The sequence below is a fragment of the Chiloscyllium plagiosum genome, unplaced genomic scaffold (genome assembly GCF_037043375.1).
Source record: "Chiloscyllium plagiosum isolate Xiang-an unplaced genomic scaffold, Cpla_swu_hap1 HiC_scaffold_17, whole genome shotgun sequence".
NCBI lineage: Eukaryota > Metazoa > Chordata > Chondrichthyes > Orectolobiformes > Hemiscylliidae > Chiloscyllium > Chiloscyllium plagiosum.
In genome coordinates, this window is record NW_028270155.1 from 37,562,133 (window position 1) to 37,587,207 (window position 25,075).

The window sequence follows — 25,075 nt, forward strand, 5'->3', positions numbered from 1 at the left end:
AAGTACGAGACCTGATTGTGGCGACGCTGCGGGGAATAAAACACTTATATTCTAGCGGACTCGCCTCTTGGCTGTTTGTTCTGTGTCAGACTACTTTCCTGCGAGCCTGGTCCTTGACCTTGAGAATTTTTTAAAACATCAGTGCATTAAAGAGTCATACAGCACGGAATGAGACCCTTCAATTCATCCAAGCCAACTAAGTTTCACAAACTGAATTAATCCCATTTACCTGTGTTTGGCCCCCATCGCTCTAAATCTTATCTATTCGTGTATTGTCCAAATGTCTTTCAAATGTTGTAACTGTACCTGCATCTACCAATTCCTCAGTTCAAGGCAAGGACTGATTAGGGATAGTCAACATGGCTTTGTGTGTGGGAAATCATGTCTCACAAACTTGATTGAGTTTTTTGAAGAAGTAACAAAGAAGATTGATGAGGGCAGAGCAGTAGATGTGATCTATGTGGACTTCAGTAAGACGTTCGACAAGGTTCCCCATGGAAGACTGAATAGCAATGTTAGATCTCATGGAATACAGGGAGAACTAGCCATTCGGATACAAAACTGGCTCAAAGGTAGAAGACATAGGGTGGTGGTGGAGGGTTGTTTTTCAGACTGGAGGCCTGTTACCAGTGGAGTGCCACAAGGATCGGTGCTGGGTCCTCTACTTTTTGTCATTTACATAAATGAATTGGATGCGAGCAGAAGAGGTACAGTTAGTAAGTTTGCAGATGACACCAAAATTGGAGGTGTAGTGGACAGTGAAGAGGGTTACCTCAGATTACAACACGATCTGGACCAGATGGGCCAATGGGCTGAGAAGTGGCAGACGGAGTTTAATTCAGATAAATGTGAGATGCTGCATTTTGGGAAAACAAATCTTAGCAAGACTTATACACTTAATGGTAAGGTCCTAGGGAGCGTGGCTGAACAAAGAGACCTTGGAGTGCAGGTTCATAGCTCCTTGAAAGTGGAGTCACATGTAAATAGGATAGTGAAGAAGGTGTTTGGTATGCTTTCCTTTATTGGTCAGAGTATTGAGTACAGGAGTTGGGAGGTCATGTTGCGGCTGTACAGGACATTGGTTAGGCTACTGTTGGAATATTGCATGCAATTCTGGTCTCCTTCCTATCGGAAAGGTGTTGTGAAACTTGTAAGGGTTTAGAAAAGATTTACAAAGATGTTGCCAGGGTTGGAGGATTTGAGCTATAAGGATGAGGCTGAACAGGCTGGGGCTGTTTTCCCTGATACGTCAGAGGCTGAGGAGTGACCTTATAGAGGTTTACAAAATCATGAGGGGCATCATGGATAGGATAAATAGACAAAGTCGGGGAGTCCAGAACTAGAGGGCATAGGTTTAGGGTGAGAGGGGAAAGATATAAAAGAGTCCTAAGGGGCAACTTTTTCACGTAGAGGGTGGTATGTGTATGGAATGAGCTGCCAGAGGATGTGGTGGAGGTTGGTACAATTGCAACATTTAAGAGGCATTTGGATGGGTACATGAATAGGAAGGGTTTGGAGGGATATGGGCCGGGTGCTGGCAGGTGCGACTAGATTGGGTTGGGATATCTGGTCGGCATGGATAGATTGGACCTAAGGGTCTGTTTCCATGCTGTACATCTCTATGACTCTATGTGAACCAGTCACTGTGTGAAAATGTTGCCTCTCACATTCCTGTTCAACCTTTCTCCTCTCACTTTAAAATTTTGACATTCGGTTTTGAACTCCCCAACCCTAGGGAAAAGATCATTGCTAGTCACCTTATCTATTCCCTTCATGATTTTATAAATCTCTATGACTTCCTACATGCCAATGAAAAAAGTCCCAGGTTATCCAGTGGTTTTAAGAGTTGTATTTTGTCCTTTTTTGAATGAAGAAAAGTTAAGACAGAGCGTCGAGTAGTTTGCTCATAGTCAATAAAGTAAACAGCTTGTGATGCCTTGGGTTTTGTTTTAAAAAGTTGGAACAATAGAAGCAACCTGAAATGAGTGGCGTCAGGCTCCCACAGAACCATGATTTTTAGATTTAGTTTTCAGCAGTTGCCAGGGTCTTGGAGCTGGATGTGGAAGCTCTTATTAATTTTCTGTCACAGCTAAAAGCTGAAGTTCTCTTCCTGCTTCTAGAATTGAACATGAGACATTCTATTTTACTGAATTTGCCTTTGCCAGGGTGTGTTTATGGGATGTGACTATATTAGAACAGTTAATTAGAAGTTAATATCCATATTATTGTGTTAAGCATTTCAATAGTTACAATTAAGCCTTTTTCTCTTTTTATTTTGTCTGTATTTTAACTGTAATGTAAAAATAAAGAGTGTTTTGCTTAAAGTTGAGTAATTTGACCAATCGAATTGCAGTTAGAATGTAATGCCTTTCACTTATCTTTAAAATAAGAAAAGGTTCTGGATATTGGTTTGCTCGCTGAGCTGGAAGGTTTATTTCCAGACGTTTTGTCATCCTACTAGATAACATCTTCAGGGGACCTCAGGTGAAGCATTAAGTCCTGCTTTCTACTTATATGTTTGGGTTTCTTTGGGTTGGAAATGTCATTTCCTGTTCTTTTTCCCAGGAGGTGGTAGATGGGGTCTAACTCGATGTGTTTGTTGATAGAGTTCCGGTTGGAATGCCATGCTTCTAGGAATTCTCATGCGTGTCTTTGTTTGGCTTGTCCTAGGATGGATGTGTTTCCCAGTCGAAGTGGCATCCTTCCTCATCCGTATGTAAGGATACTAGTGAGAGAGGGTCATGTCTTTTTGTGGCTAGTTGGTGTTCAGGTATCCTGGTGACTAGTTTTATGCCTGCTTGTCCAATGTAGTGTTTGTTACGGTATTTTGTAAATGACATTAGTTTTGCTTGTTGTCGGTATCAGGTCTTTCAACATATACTACAGCACAGAGGAACTACTCACAGCAGAGGAAAATCACCTATACCGTGTATTCAAAAAGAATGGGTATCCAATGAACGCAGTCCACCAATTTCTCATCAACAAACCCAAACAAGAATACAAAACACATCCAGAAACCCTAGCCACTCTCCCCTACATCAAACACATCTCAGAAATCTCTCCCAGACTACTCAGACCCCTTGGCATCATGGTAGCCCACAAACCTACCAACACACTGAAACAGCAGTTAATAATGCATGTGAAACATCCCATACAAACAAGCAAAACTAATGTCATTTACAAAATACCGTGCAAGGACTGACTACAGTCCTTGCAAACACTACATTGGAAAAACAGGCTGAAAACTAGCCACCAGGATACATGATAAGCCAAACAAAGACACGCATGAGAATTCCTAGAAGCATGGCATTCCAACCGGAACTCTATCAACAAACACATCGAGTTAGATCCCATCTACCACCCCCTGAGAAAAAGAACAGGAAGTGACTTCACCACAGGAAATGACATTACCAACCCAAACATATAATTTGAAGGCAGGATGTTTCAGCAGTGCTTTGCCTGAGGCCCACTGAAGATGTTAGCTAGTAGGGTGACGAAATGTCTGGAAATAACCTTCCAGCTCAGCGAACAAACCTACATCCAGAACCTCAATCTGAGCTACAAATCTTCTCAAAACTCGATAAGAAAACGTTAGCCGAGACCCTAACTTTTTAATCTAATTTGAAAGGTTTAGTCCAGTCCGTATCATCCAGCCTCTCCCTATACTCAAACCCTCCAATCCCAGTAACATCCTTGTAAATCCTTTCCGCATCCTCTCCAATTTAATTATAACCTTCCTGTAGCAGAGTGACCAGAACTGTACACAGCACTCCAAAAGTGGCCTAATGTCCTGTACAATCACAGGATGGTATCTCAATTCCTATACTCAATGGTCAACAATGAAAGCAACATCCCAAATGCCTTCTTTACTACTCTCTACCTGTGACATAACTTTCAATGAAGTATGTACCTGTATTCTACAACACACCAAGGCCTATTGTCTCCTTTTTTTTAACAAAAAGGTAGTTTCTAAAATATTATTTTAAGTAGTTTAAAAAAAACCCTTTTACATCCACATATGGAAAGCCTACCAGTTTTTGGCTTTGTTTCAGGCTGCTCATCCTCCTGTTGTTTTGGATGTTCTTCAGTGCCTTTAACAGTCTTCCTGCGTTTCAAAAATGTCATGGTCTAACTTGCACAGCTTCTTAGAGACTACTGATCCCTGAAAAGTGATAATAAGTATCAATAATTATATCTCACCACAAAATCTTCTATTTCAATTTTGCATTGACAGTACTTGCATTTTATTAATTATAATCAATACTTAGTTTCATGGACAACTACAATGCTTTTGCATGTTTGTGTGCCTTGTGCTAATAAAAGCATAAATTAGTGGTGATTGATGATCAATCTTGAGATCCATTAGTGTCAAGAATGTAGGGCCTTTCACTGACAGTAAATATTATACAACTATAACAACATGTCATTATAGTGGGGGCGTTGCGTATGTGTGGACCCTTTAAGATATTTTTAACGCAATCATAACCAAGCCCAGGTTATTCCTGTTCCAGCCATTTGCACTTTCTATCCTCGGTCAAAACCCAATTATTTTTACCTGCCAATTAAATAGTCACATTGTAATATAAGAAAACGTAGCCGTCAATTTGCACACAGCAAGCCCCCTGAAACATCTACGTGACAATGAGCCGATAACCTGTCTTGGAATGTTGATTGCGGGATAAGTATTAGCCAAGATATTGTTTAATTTAAAAAAAAAACATTCCCCTGCCCTCTTCAACAATAGTGACAGGGGATCTTTTATTGTCGGCCTGGGGTGAACACCTTTATCAGTAAGAGCCTTACCCACCCGCAAACCGCTGTCAGCGGATTCCAGGCCCGCGGTAACACCAAGGGACAGATTCCCCCTCCCCCGGGGGATTTAACTATATAAAACCTCTTTTCCCTGACTCTATTACAGAAAGGCGAATATTGGGTACAGAATCTCCTCTAAAAGTAACTGCACAAGCGACATTCTGGGGAGGGGGGGGGGTGTCAATGCAGGCGATTTCTATTTCCGGGTCGGAGGTCTATTTGGAGTCTCCATGGTAACCGAGGCGGGATGGTCGCCGTCTCCCCCTCGAGCGGCTTCACCGCTCTCCGCTTCACCCGAACCTGTTGTTGTAACGGCCCAGCGCCAGTCCTTAATCGCGGTCAGCAACACTTACTGACGGCGAAAACAAAAGTTGCTCTTTTCCCTGTCCGTTATCGCCATTAGAATAGACAGGCTCCACCGTGAATCCCAGCAAAGTCAATGTTTACAAATCTTGGTGCGGTCTGCAGTCCCAATGCTCGACGTCTCCAAGCGAAACAAAGAACTGCGGATGTTGTAAATCTGAAACACCTGAGTTCAGAAGAGGGGTCGCTCGAGTTGTCTCTACTCTATCCTTAGATGCTGCCAGACTTGTTAAATCTCTGCAATAGTTTTTGTTTTTGTGTGCTTAACTGCTTTTTGGTTTAACTGAGTAAAAGTCTTCTAGTAGAAAGTGAGGACTGCAGATGCTGGAGATCAGAGCTGAAAATGTGTTGCTGGAAAAGCGCAGCAGGTCACGCAGCATCCAAGGAGCAGGAGAAGCCACATTTCGGGCAGGAGCCCTTCTTTAGCAAAGGGATTCCTGAAGAAGGGCTCATGCCCGAAACGTCGATTCTCCTGCTCCTTGGATGCTGCCTGACCTGCTGCGCTTTTCCAGTAACACATTCTTAACTGAGTAAAGTCAACTTAACTACAGGAATAATTTGGCCTGAGAGAAAAATAAAATTTGAAAAGAAACACAATGTTAACATTCTCTTATACTGGTGTAATTATGTCAGGCTGTTTATGGGTCCCGTTCCATTGAAGGATTGGAGTGTGTTTAGCAAAACATGCTTATTAGTGATACTACTTCATTGACAGCATAACATTTGGAAGGGATATTGATAGACTAAGTGAATAGGCAAAATTGGCAAATGGTTTCCAAATATAAGCAAGTGTGAGGTTATCCATTTTAAACCAAAGAAAGGATAGATCAGGATGCTTTCTAGATGGTATAAAGTACTGTGGCTTTATTTTAGGGGTTTAAAATATCATGGACAAGTGCAGAAAATAATCAAGAAAGCTAATGGAATCCTGGTCTTCATATCTAGAGTACTCTGCTGACAGGACGGAGAATCAATGCTGCAGTTACACAATATCCTGGTTAGACTCCACGGAATACTGTGAGCAGATCTGGGCATCACACCTTATGAAGGGTATATTGATTGTGGAGGGAGTACAATGTAGATTTACAAGATACCTGGACTTCAGGGGTTAAGAGGTAAGATTGTACAAATTAAGCCTGTTTTCTCTAGAATTTAAAAGGTTAAGGTGTGATCTGATCAAGGTCTTCAAGATATTAACAACAAAACACAGCATATAAAGATAAAGATAAACTATTTCCACCAGTTGGGGATTTTAGAACGGGGACATGAAAGTTAGGGCCAAATCATTCATGAGAGATGTTAGAAAGCACTTCTACACACAAAGGCGGTAACTATTTGGAACTCTCTTCCTAAAATGACTGAATGCTAGATTGGTTGCTAATTGTAAACCTGAAATAGATACAATTTTCTTAAGCAAATGTCTTAAGGGATATGGGCCAAAGGCAAGTATATGGAATTAAGCTACATATCAGCCATGATCTGACTGAGTGGTGGAACAGGCTCAAGGAGCTGAATGATTAACCCTGTTCCTATGTTCATATAAAATATAAAGCACCTGTAATAATGTAGGTGATGGCGATGGGAAGACCCCTAAAAATGTCGTTGTTTTATGAAATGTTTGTGAAAACATATTTTGCATTGAAACAGTTAGTTCAAAATCTTTAGTCTCAGTGGCATAGAGGAAGCAATATTCTAAGCATTCATTTTAAATCTGAATTCAGTATTTGATTGTTTAACCAACAGTTCTTGTTAAAATTACACATTGAAAGTTTGTTTCTCTATTAAATGTCTAATCCTGATTACATTTTAGTACCCTTTGGAAATTGATATTAAATCATATGCTACATCACATACAGATGAATAACCATTATGACAGCGTCATGCCACAGTTTAAATAAAGGCAAATGCAGTTTTGGAGTGTATAACAACGACCTTGACATCAAGTCAACAGAGGTAATATATTCAACTCCTTCAATGCCTTTGAATGTTGTAACGCTTTTTTGTTTTAGGACAGAAATAGATAGTTTAAAAGAAAGCAAAAAGAATAATTGAAATGATCTAGAACTAAAGATCCAAGTTCTTTGAGAGTATTTTGAGGAGGCTTGGTTTATTGCCTTTGGTTAGGGTATACTGTATGACACAAGTAGTTAAACATTATATGAATTTATGGGATGAACATTGTCACTGTCAAAATAACAATAACAAGATACAAAGGTAATGCTGGAAATCCTTCTGAGGCCAGTAAGACTGAAATAATTCAAAAAAATAATGGATTTAATTACTTAAAAAGAAAAGATGGAATTAGTGTAGTTCTGAAGGATTGAAGACCATTTCAGGAATAGAGTTGTATTTGAAATAATAGTAAGTTTACAATGCTCAATAAAGCAATGGCAGAAATTTGAAGTACTATGATGCTTTAGGTGCAAAGGGCCCATTTCAGCCATGGATTTCTGAGGTCTACTTTGGATCCCTAATTGAGAGCACGTTACAATGCAGTTCTACACATAGTGCAGCAGATGTATGAAGCATATATTAAGTGGTTAACTTAAACTATAGATTTTGTCTATAACATAAATAGAATACTCCAGACAACATACGCTCATATACACTAGATATGCAAGGAAATACCAAATACAAAAATTTTAACTTGAAGCACATTGTAGGCGGGCATGGTAGGTGGCAAGTCCCATAATATTCACAATTCAGATCCAGAAAACTTTATCTCCCAGAGATTTAAATTTGATTGATGGATTATATTTTTAAATAGATTGGGATTCGGGAACCCATTTATGGTTCCTCCATGACTCCCAAGGCCATATCTTAAAATGAGGCTGTATTTCTTGCTTTGACTTGTTATTGCATAAGTCCTCAAGATTTCTTGGCTACTGAAATAAATTGCTCTTCCTATTTTGAAATTTCAAATAATCATAACTTCATATTCTTCCTTCAATTTTGATATATTATGTTGTCAGCTGGTAAACTACTGTGTTTCCACCATAAACTGTTTTTCTCCATAAAATTCATAGAAGGTTTCCTGAACTTTGTCAAATGTTTTCATTGTGTACCAGTACTGATTTTTTTTATCTCTTGTGAATGAGTTACTGTTCCTTTCGGTATGTTGCTGTGATCAAAGTGTTGTCAGCAGTAAATTTGAAGATTATCTCACAATGCCTTTGTAAAGCATAAAGTTAAAAATCACATAACACTAGGTTATAGACCAAAAGGTTTAATTGGAAGCACACTTGCTTTCGGAGCGACGCTCCTTCATCAGGTGTTGTGTGATTTTTAACTTTTGTACTAAATTCTATGTTACTTTTGAACTCTGGGACTTGTCAGAATATTGTTATCAAATACGAGATGAGAAAATTTATCATTATGCTGTATATCGCAGCGGACAGGTGAAAGTAGCAGCTATCACACCAGGAATATCAAATTAAACCTGTTGGACTATAACCTGGTGTTGTTTGATTTTTAACTTTGTACACCCCGGTCCAACACCGGCATCTCCAAATCATTTGTAAAGCATAGCCATTGCATAACCAAGAAGAGAAAATCTGGCTGTCAGATCGTGATATCTTTGAGGAAATTACAATTAAATCAACACTAAACCCTAAAATGTGTGTACTTAGATTTCTAAAATACATTTAATAAAGTTCCATACAAAAGCTTTAGGTGTATTAAAGGATAAAATGAATAGAAATTTATTTGAGAATTGTTTCCCAACAGATTATGAAAGATGCAGTTTTGAGTAAGATTTTAATCAGAGTTGGGACTGATACTGTTTAATGTATATCAGAAATTTAATTCAAGTTAGTAAATGATCAGGTGATTCAGAGAAGCAGTGGACTTTTGAAGCAGCTCAGGATATTTAATTGAGTAGAATAATGACATGCAAGATTTAAAACGGACTACTATAAAATTTTGAACCTGAGAACGAAAACAAGGTGACATTCATCATCTGGTGTTCATCATCTATAATAGTTAGGGGCGTAATTGAAAGAGAATAAAGAATCTTAATGAGCTTAATCCTGAATATATCCACTGGATGCAGAGCAGCAATCAAGAAAACAAATAAAAATGTTGCCATACGTTCCTTCTAAGCTATAGGTTAGAGGAAGTTTTGATGAAATTATGCTGTGATTGTAGTCAGACCCTGAGTTTTATGTTCAGTCTGATCATAGAAAAATAAAAGCAGCATTGAAGCGTAAGCAGCAGTGCAGAGAAAAGGCTGATTTTTGTATCAAAGCTTTGAGTTGTGAAGAAAACATGGAGAACCCTGGGCTTTTCAACCTGTATAGATGGCCACCTGAGAAAACAGACAAAAGCCACCGGCTTGAGCACATGAAAGTAAGTTTAAGATTCATATTGAGAAGTCATTCTGCAAAAGAACAATGATCAACATTTGGAAAGAAATTACAAATAAAACAGTAAAAGTGAAACCCTAGAGTTTTAAAATAATGATTAGTATTGCGTAGGAGTGGATGAGAGAACATTGGTTTTTAGATGGATGAACTAAGATGGGTTGAATCTCTATCATCAGTAATTGTCTTGTGATCCACAGTGTAAGGAAAAAGGAACAAACTTGAAATCAGAGTGCAGTCAAAAATAAAGTGCATTGGAAATGTACATGCTAACAATGATAAAAACCCATCAACAGAGCATGAAATGTTGTCAGCAGATGATAAAATTACATCAACAAGCAACATTAGGTCAACAGCAGACAGCGTAAGCAGCTTGCCTTAGCATGAGCTTTCTCATCAAAGCAGTGTGTGTGAAGAAACAGCAACTCAATCAAAAAAATGCACAGAAGTGAAGAAAAACAACACTGGAACGCAGTACAACATTTAATAAATTGCTACTGGAAATGTTAAATGAAATATATGGAAGCAAAACAGATTCTGGTGGAAACATAGTACGGTTAACCAGTTGGAAACAGAATATAATGTCAAAATTGATGGAAATATTAACTAAATATTGCAGAAGAATATATAGATGTAAAAAAGATTCTATTGAAAGAGAAACAGATTATTGATGAGCAACATGGCATAACCAATGAACGTAATGAAATCCTGGAAAAAAATTAGAAAAATGTTTGAGTCATATTTTTTTGAAAAGGAGAAATGTACTAATGATCAGGATCCCATGACAGTATGTACCTTTAATGAAATGCTAGAAAAATGTTCCAATCAACTGTATAAAGATTCTTGTGAAACAGAATTGGAAATCAGTATAATCAGAACTTCAGATTGGCAGGTTAGTATAAAGTAGACTTTAAAAATAAACTTCTGAACTCATCATAATTTTTGAAATTCTAACAAAGTGTCCTCAACATAGGCCTAATATATTAGCATAATATCAAAACCTTAGGTAGGTTATTGACTATTCTTACATGTTCTCTGAAATCTTACCAATTTTGGATTGGTTGTTGACAGAACATTGCAGTGACATTGAAGATGTATTGAAAAATCCATTGGAGTTAAATATTGATTTCCAAACAATAAACATATGTAAATCTCTTCATTTATATTTTGTTTTCAAAAATTTCATTTTCAGCACCACATAGTTGTGGTTACAGAGTCAGAGGTATCTCTGCACTTTACCTTGTAGACCAGATCTCATATTGTTCATTTTAATGTTCCAATATCTTCAACTGGTCTATTCATTAGGCAAAAGTGAGGACTGCAGATGCTGGAAATCAGAATCTAGATTAGAGTGGTGCTAGAAAAACACAGCAGGTCAGGCAGCATCCGAGGAGCAGGAAAATCGACATTTCAGGCAAAAGCCCTTCATCAGGAATGAAGGCAGGGAGCCTCTGAGGTGGAGAGATAATGAGGGGGAGGGGAAATGAGGAAACTGGTGAAGTCCACATTGATGCCCTGGGGTTGAAGTGTTCTGAGGTGGAAGACAAGGCGTTTTTCCTCCAGGCGTCGGGTGGTGAGGGAGTGGTGGTGGAGGAGGTCTAGGGCCTGCATGTCCTTGGCAGAGTGGGAGGGGGAGTTGAAATGTTGGGCCACAGGGTGGTGGGGTTGATTGGTGCAGGTGTCCCGGAGATGTTCCCTAAAGCACTCTGCGAGAAGGCGTCCAGTCTCCCCAGTGTAGAGGAGATCGCTTCGGGAGCAACGGATACAATAAATGAATGTGCAAGTGAAACGTTGATGAATGTGGAAGGCTCCTTTGGGGCCTTGAATGGAGGTGAGGGGGGCAAGTGTGGGCGCAGGTTTTGCAATTCCTGCGGTGGCAGGGGAAGGTGTCAGGAGGGGAGAGTGGATTGGTGGGAGCGTGGACCTGACCAGGTAGTTTTCGTGACTACCTGGTCAGGTCCATGCTCCCTCAACAACCCACCCTCCCTTCCTGGCACCTTCCCCTGCCTCTGCAGGAATTGCAAAACCTGCACCCACACCTCCCTCCTCACCTCCATCCAAGGCCCCCAAGGAGCCTTCCACATCCATCAACATTTCACCTGCACATCCACCAATGTCATTTATTGTATCCATTGCTCCTGATGCAGTCTCCTCTACATTGGGGACACTGGACGCCTTCTCGCAGAGCTCTTTAGGGAACATCTCCGGAACACCAGCACCAATCAACCCCACCACCCCGGGGCTCAACATTTCAACTCCCCCTACCACTCTTCCAAGGGCATGCAGGTCCTGGGCCTCCTCCACTGCCACTCCCTCACCATCCGACGCCATGGAGGAAGAACACCTCGTCTTCCGTCTCGGAACACTTAAATCCCAGGGCATCAGTGGACTTCATCAGTTTCCTCATTTCCCCTCCCCCCACCTTACCCCAGTTCCAACCTTCCAGCTCAGGACCATCCTCATGACTTGTCCTACCTGCCAACCTTCCTTCCCACCTATCAGTTCCACCCTCGTCTCTGACCTATCACCTTCATCCCCACTCCATCCACCTATTGTACTCTTGGCTACCTTCTCCCCAGCCCTATCCACCTCCCATTTATCACTCCACCCCGGAGGCTCCCTGCGTTCATTCCTGATGAAGGGCTTTTGCCCGAAACGTCGATTTTCCTGCTCCTCGGATGTTGTTTGACCTGTTGTACTTTTCCAGCACCATTCTAATTTGGTCTATTCATTACTCATGATGAAATCTGAGTGTTACTGTCAATGCTTGCCACAGTAACTCCATTTCATGCAATCAACAATGAATAGTTTATCATGTCTGCTACTCTCCCTGCATGCGCCCTCTGTAACCTCAGGTCCATTTCGACTAAGTTTCAACACAGGTGACAAATGACCACCCTAATTCCCCATTTTCAAATATGGCTTGAGCTCCAGCATTACTTTCTTATCTCCTATGGACAAATCATCATACAGCAATAGCTGCAACAACTTGAATTCACATAACATCTTTAATGTAACAGACAGATCAAGTGTGTTACAGAGGCATTAAAAACAAAATATGACACTGAGCTACATAAAGGAATGTGTAGAACAATGGCATGTTGATAATGTTACTGGACTAGCAATCCAGAGGCCCACACTAATGCTTCTGAATAAGACCAATTCCCACCTTTAATGACATGCTGAAACTGGGAGAGCTGTCATAACACTAGTCAAACCTTAAGTAGTCATACTCATTATAATCATACCACAAAGCCAATGACACAGGCACATCCATCGCTCCTTAATGTTTCCTGACTCCCAAGCAGAAAGACCTACTAGAGGTGGTGACAATCTGGTCAAGAGAAAAAGGCCCTTGAAATATAAATTTGCACCCTATGTAGTTTATTGTGGAATGAGGTCAAATGTGGATGATACAACTGAAGTTCCTAACTGCTAAGACCCTCTCTTAGCTGATGAATGAGTACTCCTCCATACTGAACAGCTCTTAGAAGAAGTGCTAATGGCAGCAAGAGAACAGAATGTACTCCGACTGGAGCCTTCAATATCTCAGTCATTTGGTAGTACCATCACAGAATGAGCTGCTGAAAGAAATGTCTGCCAGATTAGGCTGGCAGCAGATAGGGAAAGAACGAACAAAAGGGAAAACCTACTTGATCTTGTCCTCACCAGCTTCCCTGCTGCAAATACATCTGTCCATGACAATATTAAGTGTGATGTAAGGTGTGTGATTTATGTATATTTAATATTACTTATTTTAAAGTTTGGATTTGAATTAGTGTTACGTGAGGTTTGGTCTGTGTGTTTGAGGGAGTTTAATGACTAGCTGGTCAGTATTTTTGGAGCCATGATTTTTTAAAAAACAGTAGTCGGTTCTGATATAAGGCATGTTTCTTCAGTGCAAATTGGCTTTAACACGATTGAAGAATTTAGACCATTATTTGTAGAAAGTGAACTTTCCTCACGTGCATTGGCTACAATGCAATTCTGGCCCCACTAGTTTAAATGGTGTGGTTTTTGCACAATTTTCTTATTATGTGAGATCTTATGAGAATGGCACTGACTACATAGGGAGTTCTTGACTTGTTTCTATTGGGAGATTTTTATGCAAGGGCAGAGTAAATATTGACGAACATTAGCTTACTTTAAGTTAGCAGGATCTGGAATTTTTATTTTATTTGCTTAAGGGAAAAACCCAGAGCTTGGAAAGTTTTTTTTTTCAGTTCATAGAGCTCCTAACTAGAGTTAAATATATGGAACAGTCCTTCTTGACAAAAGAGATAATACAGAAACAGCTTACCTCAGTGCAAAGATCTTAGTTTGAAAGTTCCAGACCAGAAATGTTTGGTCAAAACTCTGAGGGGTTTTTCAAATCTGATAAAGTCTAAGCTGTGTTGTGTGAATACTTGAGGAAGGCTATCAAACTCTTTAGAAAGGAAATTGAAAGAAACAGTTAAGTTAAACCTATGTAACAGAGAAGGAATTCTCTCTGGTGTTTGAGGTCTGTAACAGGATGATGGTGTGATAGATGGCATTGTATTTTAGCATACGTTTTGAGATCTTCCAGATTGTGTTATTTGTAAATAATTTGGTTTATTCTATTTCATATTAATTTCTTTTATGAAATAAATTGCTATTTTATTGTTCAAAACAGAGAAAAATCACCTTTCTAACTAAAAACAAAAAAAAGGCGATCAAGTCAGGTTTCAGTCTGATATTTGACTTGTTTGGTAATATCAGCTGGGTTTGTAACAATTGGTTGGAATACTACTGCCCAATTCTAGTGGAGGACAATTTCTAGTACTATTCCACTAAATGGGACAGTCTCATAACTGATGCACCAATTCAAAGCTGAACACCTCAAGCCTTTGTGAGCCATCAGCAATGGTACTATTGTATCCAAGCCCAGTCTATTAACATATAGCTTAAAGATGGTTTAGCATACAGATATTTCTGTAGTCATTTGGTAGTATAGAACTTAATTTTAACTTATAAATTACAGTATACTAAATAGTTGTAAAAATATAGCCAGTTTTTATCGAAATGTTTGTCTAAATGTATGTAGAGATCAAGTGTATAATATATATTTGGAACCTTTGTCCTGTAGCCCGACAGTGCTATACAACATCAAACAAATGTAAGGAATGTTAAATGCATAACATCAAGCTCTAGTTCCGATGCAGATAAAGATTTACATCAACAAGAAAATTATGATATAAAAGAAGGTGTTTCCCTACAAACAAAAAGACACAATCATCCTAAAGTGAATAAAAGATCACGAAGTAAGCAACCTAAGCCTTTTGTAGCAACAGATGGTTTGCAACAAATAGTTAGGCCTAGCCTGAAGCAACTGCATTATTAGAAGAAAAAAGGAACAGGAAACCATAAAGGAATTTCAGACATGTCTGAGAACACTTCAGAAGTAGATGATTCCACCCCCCCAGCCAAAGCAGGTACGTTCAGATCAAGAGATATATTGAATAAATATCAAATTGTTAAGCACTGGATGTCACAATTAATTAAGGCTTTCATTTTTGAGATCAAATGCAAGCAAATTGTAGATCATTTTTGATGCTGATGTCAATACTTGGTATTTGCAGGGAAACTTACTTGTGACCACATTGTGTGGGAGTTGTGTATTTAACATCTCTGAACAGATTAATTAGAAAATAGCTGAAACAAATTGCACAGTTAAAAGAGGTTCTTAATTACAGTTTTAAGAGGATTGATGAGGGCAGAGCAGTTGATGTGATCTATATGGACTTCAGTAAGGCATTCGGCAAGATTCACAAGGGTGGTTAGCAAGGTTAAATCTCATAGAATACAGGGAGAACTAGCCATTTAGATGCAGAACTGGTCGAGAGGTGGTGGTGGAGGGTTGTTTTTCAGACTGGAGGCCTGTGATTCGTAGAGTGCCATAAGGATCGGTACTGGGTCCATTACCTTTCATTATTTATATAAATGAATTAGATGTGAGCATAAGAGGTATAGTTAGTAAGTTTGCAGATGACACCAAGGTGTAGTGGACAGCGAAGAAAGTTACCTCAGATTACAACGGGATCTTGATCAGATGGGCCAATACGTTGAAGAGTGACAAATGGACTTTAATTTAGATAAATGCAAGGTGCAGAATTTTGGAAAAGCAAATCTTAGCAGGACTTATACACTTAATAGTAAGGTCCTAGGGAGTGTTGCTGAACAAAGAGACTTTGGAGTACAGGTTCATAGCTCCTTGAAAGTAGAGTTGCAGGAGTTGGGATGTCATGTTGTGGCTGTACAGGACATTGGTTAGACCACTTTTAGAATATCGCATGCAGTTTTGGTCTCCTTCCCATTGGAACAATGTGGTGAAACTTGAAGGGGTTCAGAAAAGATTTACAAGGATATTGCCAGGATTGGAGGATTTGAGCTATAGGGAGAGGTTGAATAGGCTAGGGGTGTTTTCTCTGGAGCATCGCAGGTTGAGGGGTGACTTATAGGGGTTTATAAAATCATGAGGGACATGGACAGGGTAAATAGACAAGGTTGAAAATGTGTTGCTGGAAAAGCGCAGCAGGTCAGGCAGCGAACAGGAGAATCGACGTTGCGGGCATAAGCCCTTCTTCAGGATTCCTTAAGAAGGGCTTATGCCCGAAACGTCGATTCTCCTGTTCCCTGGATGCTGCCTGACCTGCTGCGCTTTTCCAGCAACACATTTTCAGCTCTGATCTCCAGCATCTGCAGACCTCACTTTCTAGACAAGGTGTTTACCCTGGCGTGGGTGATTCCAGAACTAGGGGGCATAGGCTTAGGGTGAGAGGGGAAAGATATAAAAGAGACGTAAGGGGCAACTTTTACATGCAGAGGGTGGTGTGTGTGTGGAATGGGCTGCCAGAGGAAGTGGTGGAGGCTAGTACAATTGCAACATTTAAAAGTATGTTGATGGGTATATGAATAGGAAGGGTTTGGAGGGATATGGGCTGGGTGCTGGCAAGTGGGACTAGATTGGGTTGGGCTATCTGGTTTTTGCTTAAAAATGTGTTGCTGGAAAAGCGCAGCAGGTCAGGCAGCATCAAAGGAGCAGGAGAATCGACGTTTCGGGCATAAGCCCTTCTTCAGGAATCTGGTTGGCATGAATGAGTTGGACCGGAGGGTCTGTTTCCGTGCTGTACATCTCTATAAGCGTAAAATTGGCTCCATTGATTTCCAAGAGGGTTCTTTGCTGGACATTGAGCTTGTTATGGCAAAGAGACAGGATCGTAGTAGGATCTTGACTTAGCATAATTTCAGGAGATGTAGCACCCTGCACACATTAAAATATTCCCTCACTTACCTGGGAAAGTTTTTGCTCATTGTTTATATAATGTGGAGGTGATGGTGTTGGACTGGGTTGGACAAGGTCAAAAATCATGCACCAGGTTATAGTCCAACAGGTTTATTTGAAACCACAAGCGTTTGGAGCCTTGCTTCTTCTTCCTGAAGAAGGAGCAAGGTTCTGAAAGCTTGTGTTTTCAAATAAACCTGCTGCATTATAACCTGGTGTCATGTGATTTTTAACATCGTTAACATATTTATTGGAGTTTCTTCTCAAATGATGGTGACTAATTGGAAGAATCTCCAAGAAAATTCTTTAATATATCGCCCAATATATCATGCAATTACACCAAAAATACATAATTAATAATGATAAAATAATTTTGACAAGTATATGAATAATGTAATGCAAGAATCCAAATTGTATACAAAATGTATATTGCATCAGACTTGGTGATTGATTTTGCAAGTTTTCTTTATTATATTTGTAGTAATATTACAGAGGAGGTTCTGTAGCATTGTAACTAGCATCCCCGGCCTCTAAAGCAGAAGTTTTGGTTTTGAGTCACATTCCAGGGCTTGATGGGCATGGGAGTTGCACGTTAGTAACTGTTGAAATCAATACAGATTTCTCATGTTGTAATTATGTGGTTATATTTAGTGACATGGTGACTGTGTGGTTAGTACTGCTGCCTCACAGTGCTAGGGACCCTGGTTTGATTCCAGCCTTGGGTGACTGTTTCTGTGGTGTTTGAACATTCTCACTGTGTCTTGTGTGGGTTTTTGCTAGGTGCTTTTGTTTCCTCCTACAGTCTAAAGACATACAGGTTTGTTGAATTGGCCATGCTAAATTCCCCCATAGTGTCTAGTTGTGTGTAGGCTAGGTGGATTAGCCATGGTAAATGCAGGGTTACGGGAATGGAATGGGGTTGGGTGGGATGCTCTTCGGAAGGCCAGTGCAGACTTGGTGGTCAAAATGGCGTCTATCTACAGGGATTCTGTGACTTTATAATATTTGTGTTGCCAGCTTGGCTCAGTTAATATCACTTCCAGTATCCTTAAGCTCAATCTAATGTTGGCTGTTCAGTAGCATCAAGCTATCATTTTTTGCTTAAAACATTAATCAGAGGTCTATCATTATACCCAAGCAGATGTAAAAGATTTGAAGAAGAACAAAGAGTTAATTGGCTATCTAATGTTAGCTGTAGCCCAATTTATAGTGCAGTTGTTCTAGGTTTAAATTCCACTCCTGGCTTGGACACAGATACCCAGATTGACACTCCAGTTGTATTTTGGTGAGAAGTTAGACGGAGAATCCATCTATCTGCCCAGGTCACTGTACGGTCTTATGGTACAATTATAAAAATGAGCAGGAGAGTTATTCCCAGTGCCCTAACCAACATTAACCAAAGCTAAACCTTCAATTGAAATCACAAAAAAGTAGATTAGTTTGTTGAGTGCGAATTAGCTACCTTGTTTTCTACATTACGACAATGATGAGAATTCAAAAATGCTTTATTGGCTGTAAAGTGCTTTGAGACATTCAGTATTTATGCAATGTAGTATGTAAGTGCAAGTTTTTATTTCTTTTTCTATCCATAATCCCTTCTTCAAACAGCTGCACAAAGATAAATGAATTGATTTATCATCTTGCTGTGCAAAATTGGCTTTCATATTTATATTTGACAATGATGACTGCATTCTAAAGAACAGTTCATTGACTATATACTGTATTGAGAAAGTGTAAGGATACATTAAGCTTCTGCATAAATGTGTCAGATTCTTAATCTATCCAAGTACGGGGAGAAAGTGAGAACTGCAGAAGCTAAAGATCAGAGTTGAAAAGTGTGGTGCCAGAAAAGCACAGTGGGTCAGGCAGCATCTGAAGAGCAGGAGAATTGGCGTTTCAAGCATAAGCCCTTCATCAGGAATGAGGCTTGTGGCCTAAGGGGGCTGAGAGATAAATGGGAGGGGAGGGGCTAGGGGGAAGGTAGCTGGGAATTTGGTTAATAGATGAAGGTGAGGATGAAGGTGATAGGTCAGAGGACAGTTGAGCGGATAGTTGGGAAGGAAGATGGACAGGTAGGGCAGTTCAAGAGGGTGGTGCTGAATTGGAAGGTTGTATTTGGGATAAAGTGGGGAAAGGGGAAATGAGGAAACTGGTGAGATCTACATTGATCCCGTATGGTTGGAAGGTCCCAAGGTGGAAGATGAGGCATTCTTCCCCCAGGCATCGGGTTGTAAGGATTTGGTTGTGGAGGAGGTCCAAGACCTGCATGTCCTTGGTGGAATGGGAGGGGGAGTAAAGTGTTCAGTCACAGGGCGTGGGGTTGTTTAGTGTGGGTGTTCCAGAGATATTCTCTGAAAAGTTCCACAAGTTGGTGTCCTGTCAACCCAGAGGAGACCACATTGGGAGCAACGGACACAGTAGATGAGGTGTATGGAAGTACAGGTATATCTCTGTTGGATGTGAAAGGATCCTTTGGGGCTTTGGACGGAGGTAAGTGGGGACGTGTGGGCACAGGTTTTGTACTTTTTGCAGTGGCAGGGGAAGGTACCAGGAGTGAAGGGTGGGTTGGTGGGGTGGGGGTGTGGACCTAAAAAGATAGTCATGGAGGGAATGGTCTCTCTGGAATGCAGATGGGTGGGGAGGAAAATATATCCCTGGTGGTCTGTTTGTAGATGGTGGAAATGGGAGAGGATGATGTGATGTATCTGGAGGTTGGTGGGGCGGAAGGTGAGGACTGGGGGGGGGGGGGGTGGGGTGCGGGTTCTGTCCTTGTTGCGATTGAAGGGGTGGGGTTCAAGGATGGAAGTGCAGAAAGTGGAGGAGGTGCACTGGAGGGCATTGTTGATCCATGTGGGAGGAGAAATTGGGGACTTTGAAGAAGGAGGCCATCTGGGATGTTCTTTGATGGAATTGGTCCTCTTGGGATCGATGCGGTGGAGGCTGTGGAATCGAGAATAAGGGATAGCATTTTTACAGGAGGCAGGGTGGGAGTCAGAGGGTTTGTAGTAGATGTCAGTGTTGAGTTGGTCGCCGGAAATGGAAATGGAGAGGTACAGGAAGGGGAGGGAGGTGTCTGAGATGGTCCAGGTGAACTTGAGGTCAGGATGGAACGTGTTAGTGAAGTTGATGAACTGTTAAACCTCCTTGTGGGAGCGTAAAGTGGTGCCGGTACAGTCATTGATGTAAGCGGAGGAAAAGGTGTGGGGAATGTTCCTGGTGTTGCTGCGGAAGATGGACTACATTGGACAAACAGGCAGAAAACTAGCGACCAGTATACATGAACACCAACTAGCCACAAAAAGACACAACTCTCTCACTAGTATCCTCACATATGTATGAGGAAGAACACCACTTCGACTGGGACAACACATCCATCCTAGGATAAGCCAAACAAAGACATGCACAAGAATTCCTAGAAGCATGGCATTCCAACCAGAACTCTTATCAACAAACATATCAAGTTAGACCCCCATCTACCACCCCTGACTAAAGGAACAGAGAGTGACTTCACAGGAAATGACATCTCCAACCCAAAGAAACCCAATCATATAACTAGAAAGCAGGACTTATCAGCAGTGCTTCACCTAAGGCCCACTGAAGATGTTACCTAGTAGGGTGATGAAATGTCTGGAAATGAACCTTCCATCTCATCGAATAAACCTACATCCAGAACCTCAACCTGAGCTACAAATCTTCTCAAAACACGCTAAGAACTTCCATCTTTTTCGTTTGCAGTTCCTGAACTTACCCACACAGATTCTACGCCTTCTGACTTACCATTTATTGCTAATCAATTTTATCTCATTTCTTACTAACAAGGCAACCCGTCCCCCTGACCATCTGTCTGTTGTTTAGATAATCACACTCATCTGAGAATTGAGAGTGTGGTGCGTGGTATCCTGTTAAAGACCAGTCGTATAGAATGTATAGAATCCCTAAATTGTGGAAACAGGCCATTCAGTCCATTGAGTCCACACCAACCCTCCGAAGAGCATCCTACCCAGACTCGCCCCTACCCTATCCATGTAACCCTGCATTTCCATTGGCTAACCTACCCAGTCTGCACATTCTAAACACTATGGCAATTTAGCTTGGCCAATCTACCTAACCTGCACATATTTGGACTGTGGGAGAAAACCAGAGTACCCGGAGGAAACCCGAGCAGATGGGGAGAATGTAAAAATGCGACACAGACAGTCACCCAAGGCTGGAGTCGAACCTAAGTGCCTTGAACTGTGAGGCAGCAGTGCTAACCACTGTGCCACTCTTCCTTGATATAACTGTTCAAAGTTTGGGTGAAGATTTGTAGCTCGGGTGCTCGTTGTTGTGGTTCTGTTCGCCGAGCTGGAAATGTCTGTTGCAAACGTTTCGTCCCCTGTCTAGGTGACATCCTCAGTGCTTGGGAGCATCCTGTGAAGCGCTTCTGTGGTGTTTCCTCCGGCATTTATAGTGGCCTGTCCCTGCCGCTTCCGGTTGTCAGTTTCAGCTGTCCGCTGTAGTGGCCGGTATATTGGGTCCAGGTCGATGTGTTTGTTGATGGAGTTTGTGGATGAGTGCCATGCTTCTAGGAATTCCCTGGCTGTTCTTTGTTTGTCTTGCCCTATAATGGTAGTGTTGTCCCAGTCGAATTCATGTTGCTTGACGTCTGCGTGTGTGGCTACTAAGGATAGCTGGTCGTGGTGTTTCGTGGCTAGTTGATGTTCATGGATGCGGATCGTTAGCTGTCTTCCTGTTTGTCCTATATAGTGTTTTGTGCAGTCCTTGCGTGGGATTTTGTACACTACATTAGTTTTGCTCATGCTGGGTATCGGGTCCTTCGTTCTGGTGAGTTGTTGTCTGAGGGTGGCTGTTGGTTTGTGTGCTGTTATAAGTCCTAGTGGTCGCAGTAGTCTGGCTGTCAGTTCTGAAATGCTCCTGATGTATGGTGGTGTGGCTAGTCCTTTGGGTTGCGGCATGTCCTCGTTCCGTTGTCTTTCTCTTAGGCATCTGTTGATGAAATTGTGCGGGTATCCGTTTTTGGCGAATACCTTGTACAGGTGTTCCTCTTCCTCTTTTTTCTGTTCTGGTGTACTGCAGTGTGTTGTGGCCCTTTTGAATAGTGTCTTGATGCAACTTCTTTTGTGTGTGTTGGGGTGGTTGCTTTCATAGTTCAGGTTGGTATAACTGTCTATACAAGTGTATAATCTGTCGAATAAAATAATGTGATGGATTTAAACAAGAAAGTAGTCGAAAACCTTAAAATAAAATGAAGAACTGTGGATCTTGAAACATACAAAAACAGAAATTACTGGGAAATCTCAGCAGGTCTGGCAGCATCTGTGTAGGGAAATCAGAGTTAATGTTTCAAGTCCCTTTTTGTGAAGACCTGCTGAGTTTGCCCAGCATTTTAGTTTCTGGGAGTCCAAAATCTTGATGAACCCAACATGATATTTTCAAAAAGGGTATCTGAAATAAAACAGCAAGTACTTGAAATATGGAGCAGGTCTGTGGAGGGATTAATCTTGGACTTAGCTAATTACTGCCCCTGAATGTTGAATTGCTACAAGGAAACTGGTATTGAGTCATTGGATGGCAAGGCAGATCACCTAAACCCTTCCTCAAATAGCTTCACAAATGTATTCTGTTTGTTTTTGGTGGGAGCACTACACATTGCTTCAGTGTAGTTTTACCTTGTATTGGACATTTTAAGTACTTTTGTTACTGTTGTTTCTTTAAGCATTCGTCGTTTAAGTGTATTCATTTTTTACGTCTGTAAAAACATGTGCACTATTTTGGATACGTAGCGTTTTTGATCTGATTTAAACTGAGTTTAAGACAAGATAGATTGATGTGTGACATGCTATTTCAAGCACGCAAGAAGCAAAACCTTCATTGAAGTTTAAGGGTTCGATACTATCTTGGGATTGACAGTTACTAAATTCAAAGCAAATTGATATTATTAGTAATAAATCATGGGGAACAACCCAGGCTAAAGTGAAGAGGTGAGTACACTTGATTATAATGATTAGGAACTGAAAGATCCTACTCAATACTTCAACTAATTTCAATCAGATGTTGGTTTAGGCTTTATGGATTTAGGAAATTTAATCCAGTCAGAATTAAATGAGTCAGTACAGACCATAAGAATCAAAAACAAAGGGTCATAATTTTAGAATTAGGTCTTGGCCTTTCAAGATCAAAATCAGGAAACACTTCTGCACAGAAAGGGTGGTTGAAATCTCCCCAAAATATTTCAAGAATGGGAAACATTTAATAAATGTTTATTTGAGTAAGGAACATGAGAAAAGACTCAGATCGACTATAATTTAATTGAAAGGCAAAGTGATTTAGAGACTTACTCTTATTCTTAATGGTTCTATATTATTCAATGAATTTATGCATTTACTTTGCAGAACCTGACAAATCGGAGAGTTCTCCTTCTGTGATTGCAACCACAGAAAAAAGTGAGAGTTACACAAAGCCAAAAGCTGAGAAAAAGAAGGTTTCAATTGAAAAGCCTTCAAAACACCACAGAAGGTGGAAGCTGTAAATTAATTTTAACTTGATTTAGAAGATTTAAGTAACTTATCTTTTCAGTGAGTTTTTAAAATTTATTTTCTGTCAGTCACTTAAGTTGAAGTCTTCATGTATCATGGATTAATTCCTGGAATATGAGTTGGTTAGTGTACTCTTACAACTTCCTAGTAACAACATTGTAAGTTCTTCCAAGATGAAGTATTTGAGACCAACTGCCTGTCATATCAGCTTTCAGTACCTAGGCTCATAAATGATAAATATTCACTCCATTAGGTCAAGGACACCATTGTCTTGCATCAAGCTAACTTCTTTAATGAGCTATAAATTCAAGCAGAGAGGTGAGAAAGGAATACTTTGCTTAAGTAATATTTCAGATTGTGTTTCAACCTATATTCTAACATTTTTAAACTATATTTACTTATCTCAAGTCATGTAGCTTGAAAGGTAAATCACTAATTTTTTTCTGAATGTGTGAAAAGTTAACATTTAATGCAGTAACTGGAGGAGAAATTTTCATTTGAGGAATCTGTATTAATGGAACAGTAAGGGGTAAAAATGTAGCTTTACTGCCTATTAACCCTGATGATCAGCCTGCTGTGATTTTTATGGTGAATCGACATTAGGTGACTGAAACATTTATTGTCTCACCCAACCTCCATTTCAAGGGTCTAGCTGCATGCATCTGGTAGATGAGTAAGATTTATGAGGCAGAGCATTATGAGTTTCATTGGCATACCTGCAGCTTTCCTCCAAATTTAAAGGAGGCCAGGCCCTGAAAATTATGCTCTTGCTACCCATTGGCATACTAATGTATAGCATAAGTAGAAAATGCTGTTTGCGATGAACTTCCTTGGTTCCTGCTGCTGCTCTTCCAGTTCTCCAGTGTCTATCATATCCCCTCTCTGCCTGCTGTGCAGAGTACAGCAAGCTAAAATTACATGGCACTCTCTGTCCAGATGGTACTGCAAGGCCCCTCACCCACAAGACTGATCCAAGAATTGGAACCTCATCTTTAGAAGGGCTCCAGGATCCTAATGGATGAATCATGTCGACACTCAGCCTTTCAGTCAAGGGATGGTGTAATGGAATCATCAGGGAGAAAGTGAGGACTGCAGATGTTGGAGATCAAAGCTGAAAATGTGGTGCTGGAAAAGCGCAGCAGGTCAGGCAGCATCCAAGGAGCAGGAGAATCGACGTTTCGGGCATGAGCCCTTCTTCAGGCTCATGCCCGAAATGTCGATTCTCCTGCTTCTTGCATGCTGCCTGACCTGCTGCGCTTTTCCAGCAACACATTTTCAGCTAATGCAATTATCAGCAATGGTCACTGAGGATAGTTATTGTCTCACGGTATCCATCCTTGTAAAGCATCAGCCCCTTGAAACAAGTAGGAACCTGGGAGTTCTCAAGGATACAGGCATCTTGGCAACTCCCTGGTTACCTGGTGCAGACTGATAAGATAGGGATCACAGATAACTTGTACATTGATGAAATGGAAGCCTTTCCTGTTGATGATGTCAGCATTATAATAGTGTTATCAATGCGAATAGTGCATAATTTTGGAACCCTGCATTTGGGGTAAGCTAGTTATGTTAGCAAAACATACTCCCTGTAGAGATTTGTGAAGATTTGAGAAAGCCCAGCAGGTCCCCAGTGGGTTCTTGGAAGCAGCCAAGACACAGTTATCACCTTGACTACCACCAGGATGGAATGGCCACCTAAC

At 40.6% G+C, this 25,075-nt stretch overlaps 2 protein-coding genes across 5 annotated transcripts in view; one reads left to right on the plus strand and one right to left on the minus strand.

Annotated features, from left to right (window-relative positions):
• dpy19l3 (dpy-19 like C-mannosyltransferase 3) overlaps nucleotides 1-4,996 on the minus strand; it is a 99,004-nt gene extending 94,008 nt beyond the window's left edge. For 2 of the 3 annotated variants that reach the window (XM_087995850.1, XM_087995848.1), the window contains exons 1-2: nucleotides 4,808-4,996; nucleotides 4,032-4,162 (exon numbers count right to left, since the gene is read on the minus strand). In XM_087995850.1, the coding sequence (XP_087851976.1) occupies nucleotides 4,032-4,125 (94 nt within the window). In that variant the 5' untranslated portion in view covers nucleotides 4,126-4,162; nucleotides 4,808-4,996. The remainder of the gene's footprint in view (nucleotides 1-4,031; nucleotides 4,163-4,807) is intronic. The other variant, XM_087995849.1, reaches the window with a different exon arrangement.
• Nucleotides 4,997-5,090: 94 nt separating this feature from the next.
• The window catches only part of LOC122558362 (uncharacterized), a 49,169-nt gene continuing 29,184 nt past the window's right edge, over nucleotides 5,091-25,075 (plus strand). The window contains exons 1-5 of one of the 2 annotated variants that reach the window (XM_087995853.1): nucleotides 5,091-5,150; nucleotides 6,121-6,290; nucleotides 7,032-7,128; nucleotides 14,644-14,989; nucleotides 23,232-23,355. In XM_087995853.1, the coding sequence (XP_087851979.1) occupies nucleotides 14,938-14,989; nucleotides 23,232-23,355 (176 nt within the window). In that variant the 5' untranslated portion in view covers nucleotides 5,091-5,150; nucleotides 6,121-6,290; nucleotides 7,032-7,128; nucleotides 14,644-14,937. Of the gene's footprint in view, nucleotides 5,151-6,120; nucleotides 6,291-7,031; nucleotides 7,129-14,643; nucleotides 14,990-23,231; nucleotides 23,356-25,075 lie in introns of those variants that run through there. The other variant, XR_015759944.1, reaches the window with a different exon arrangement.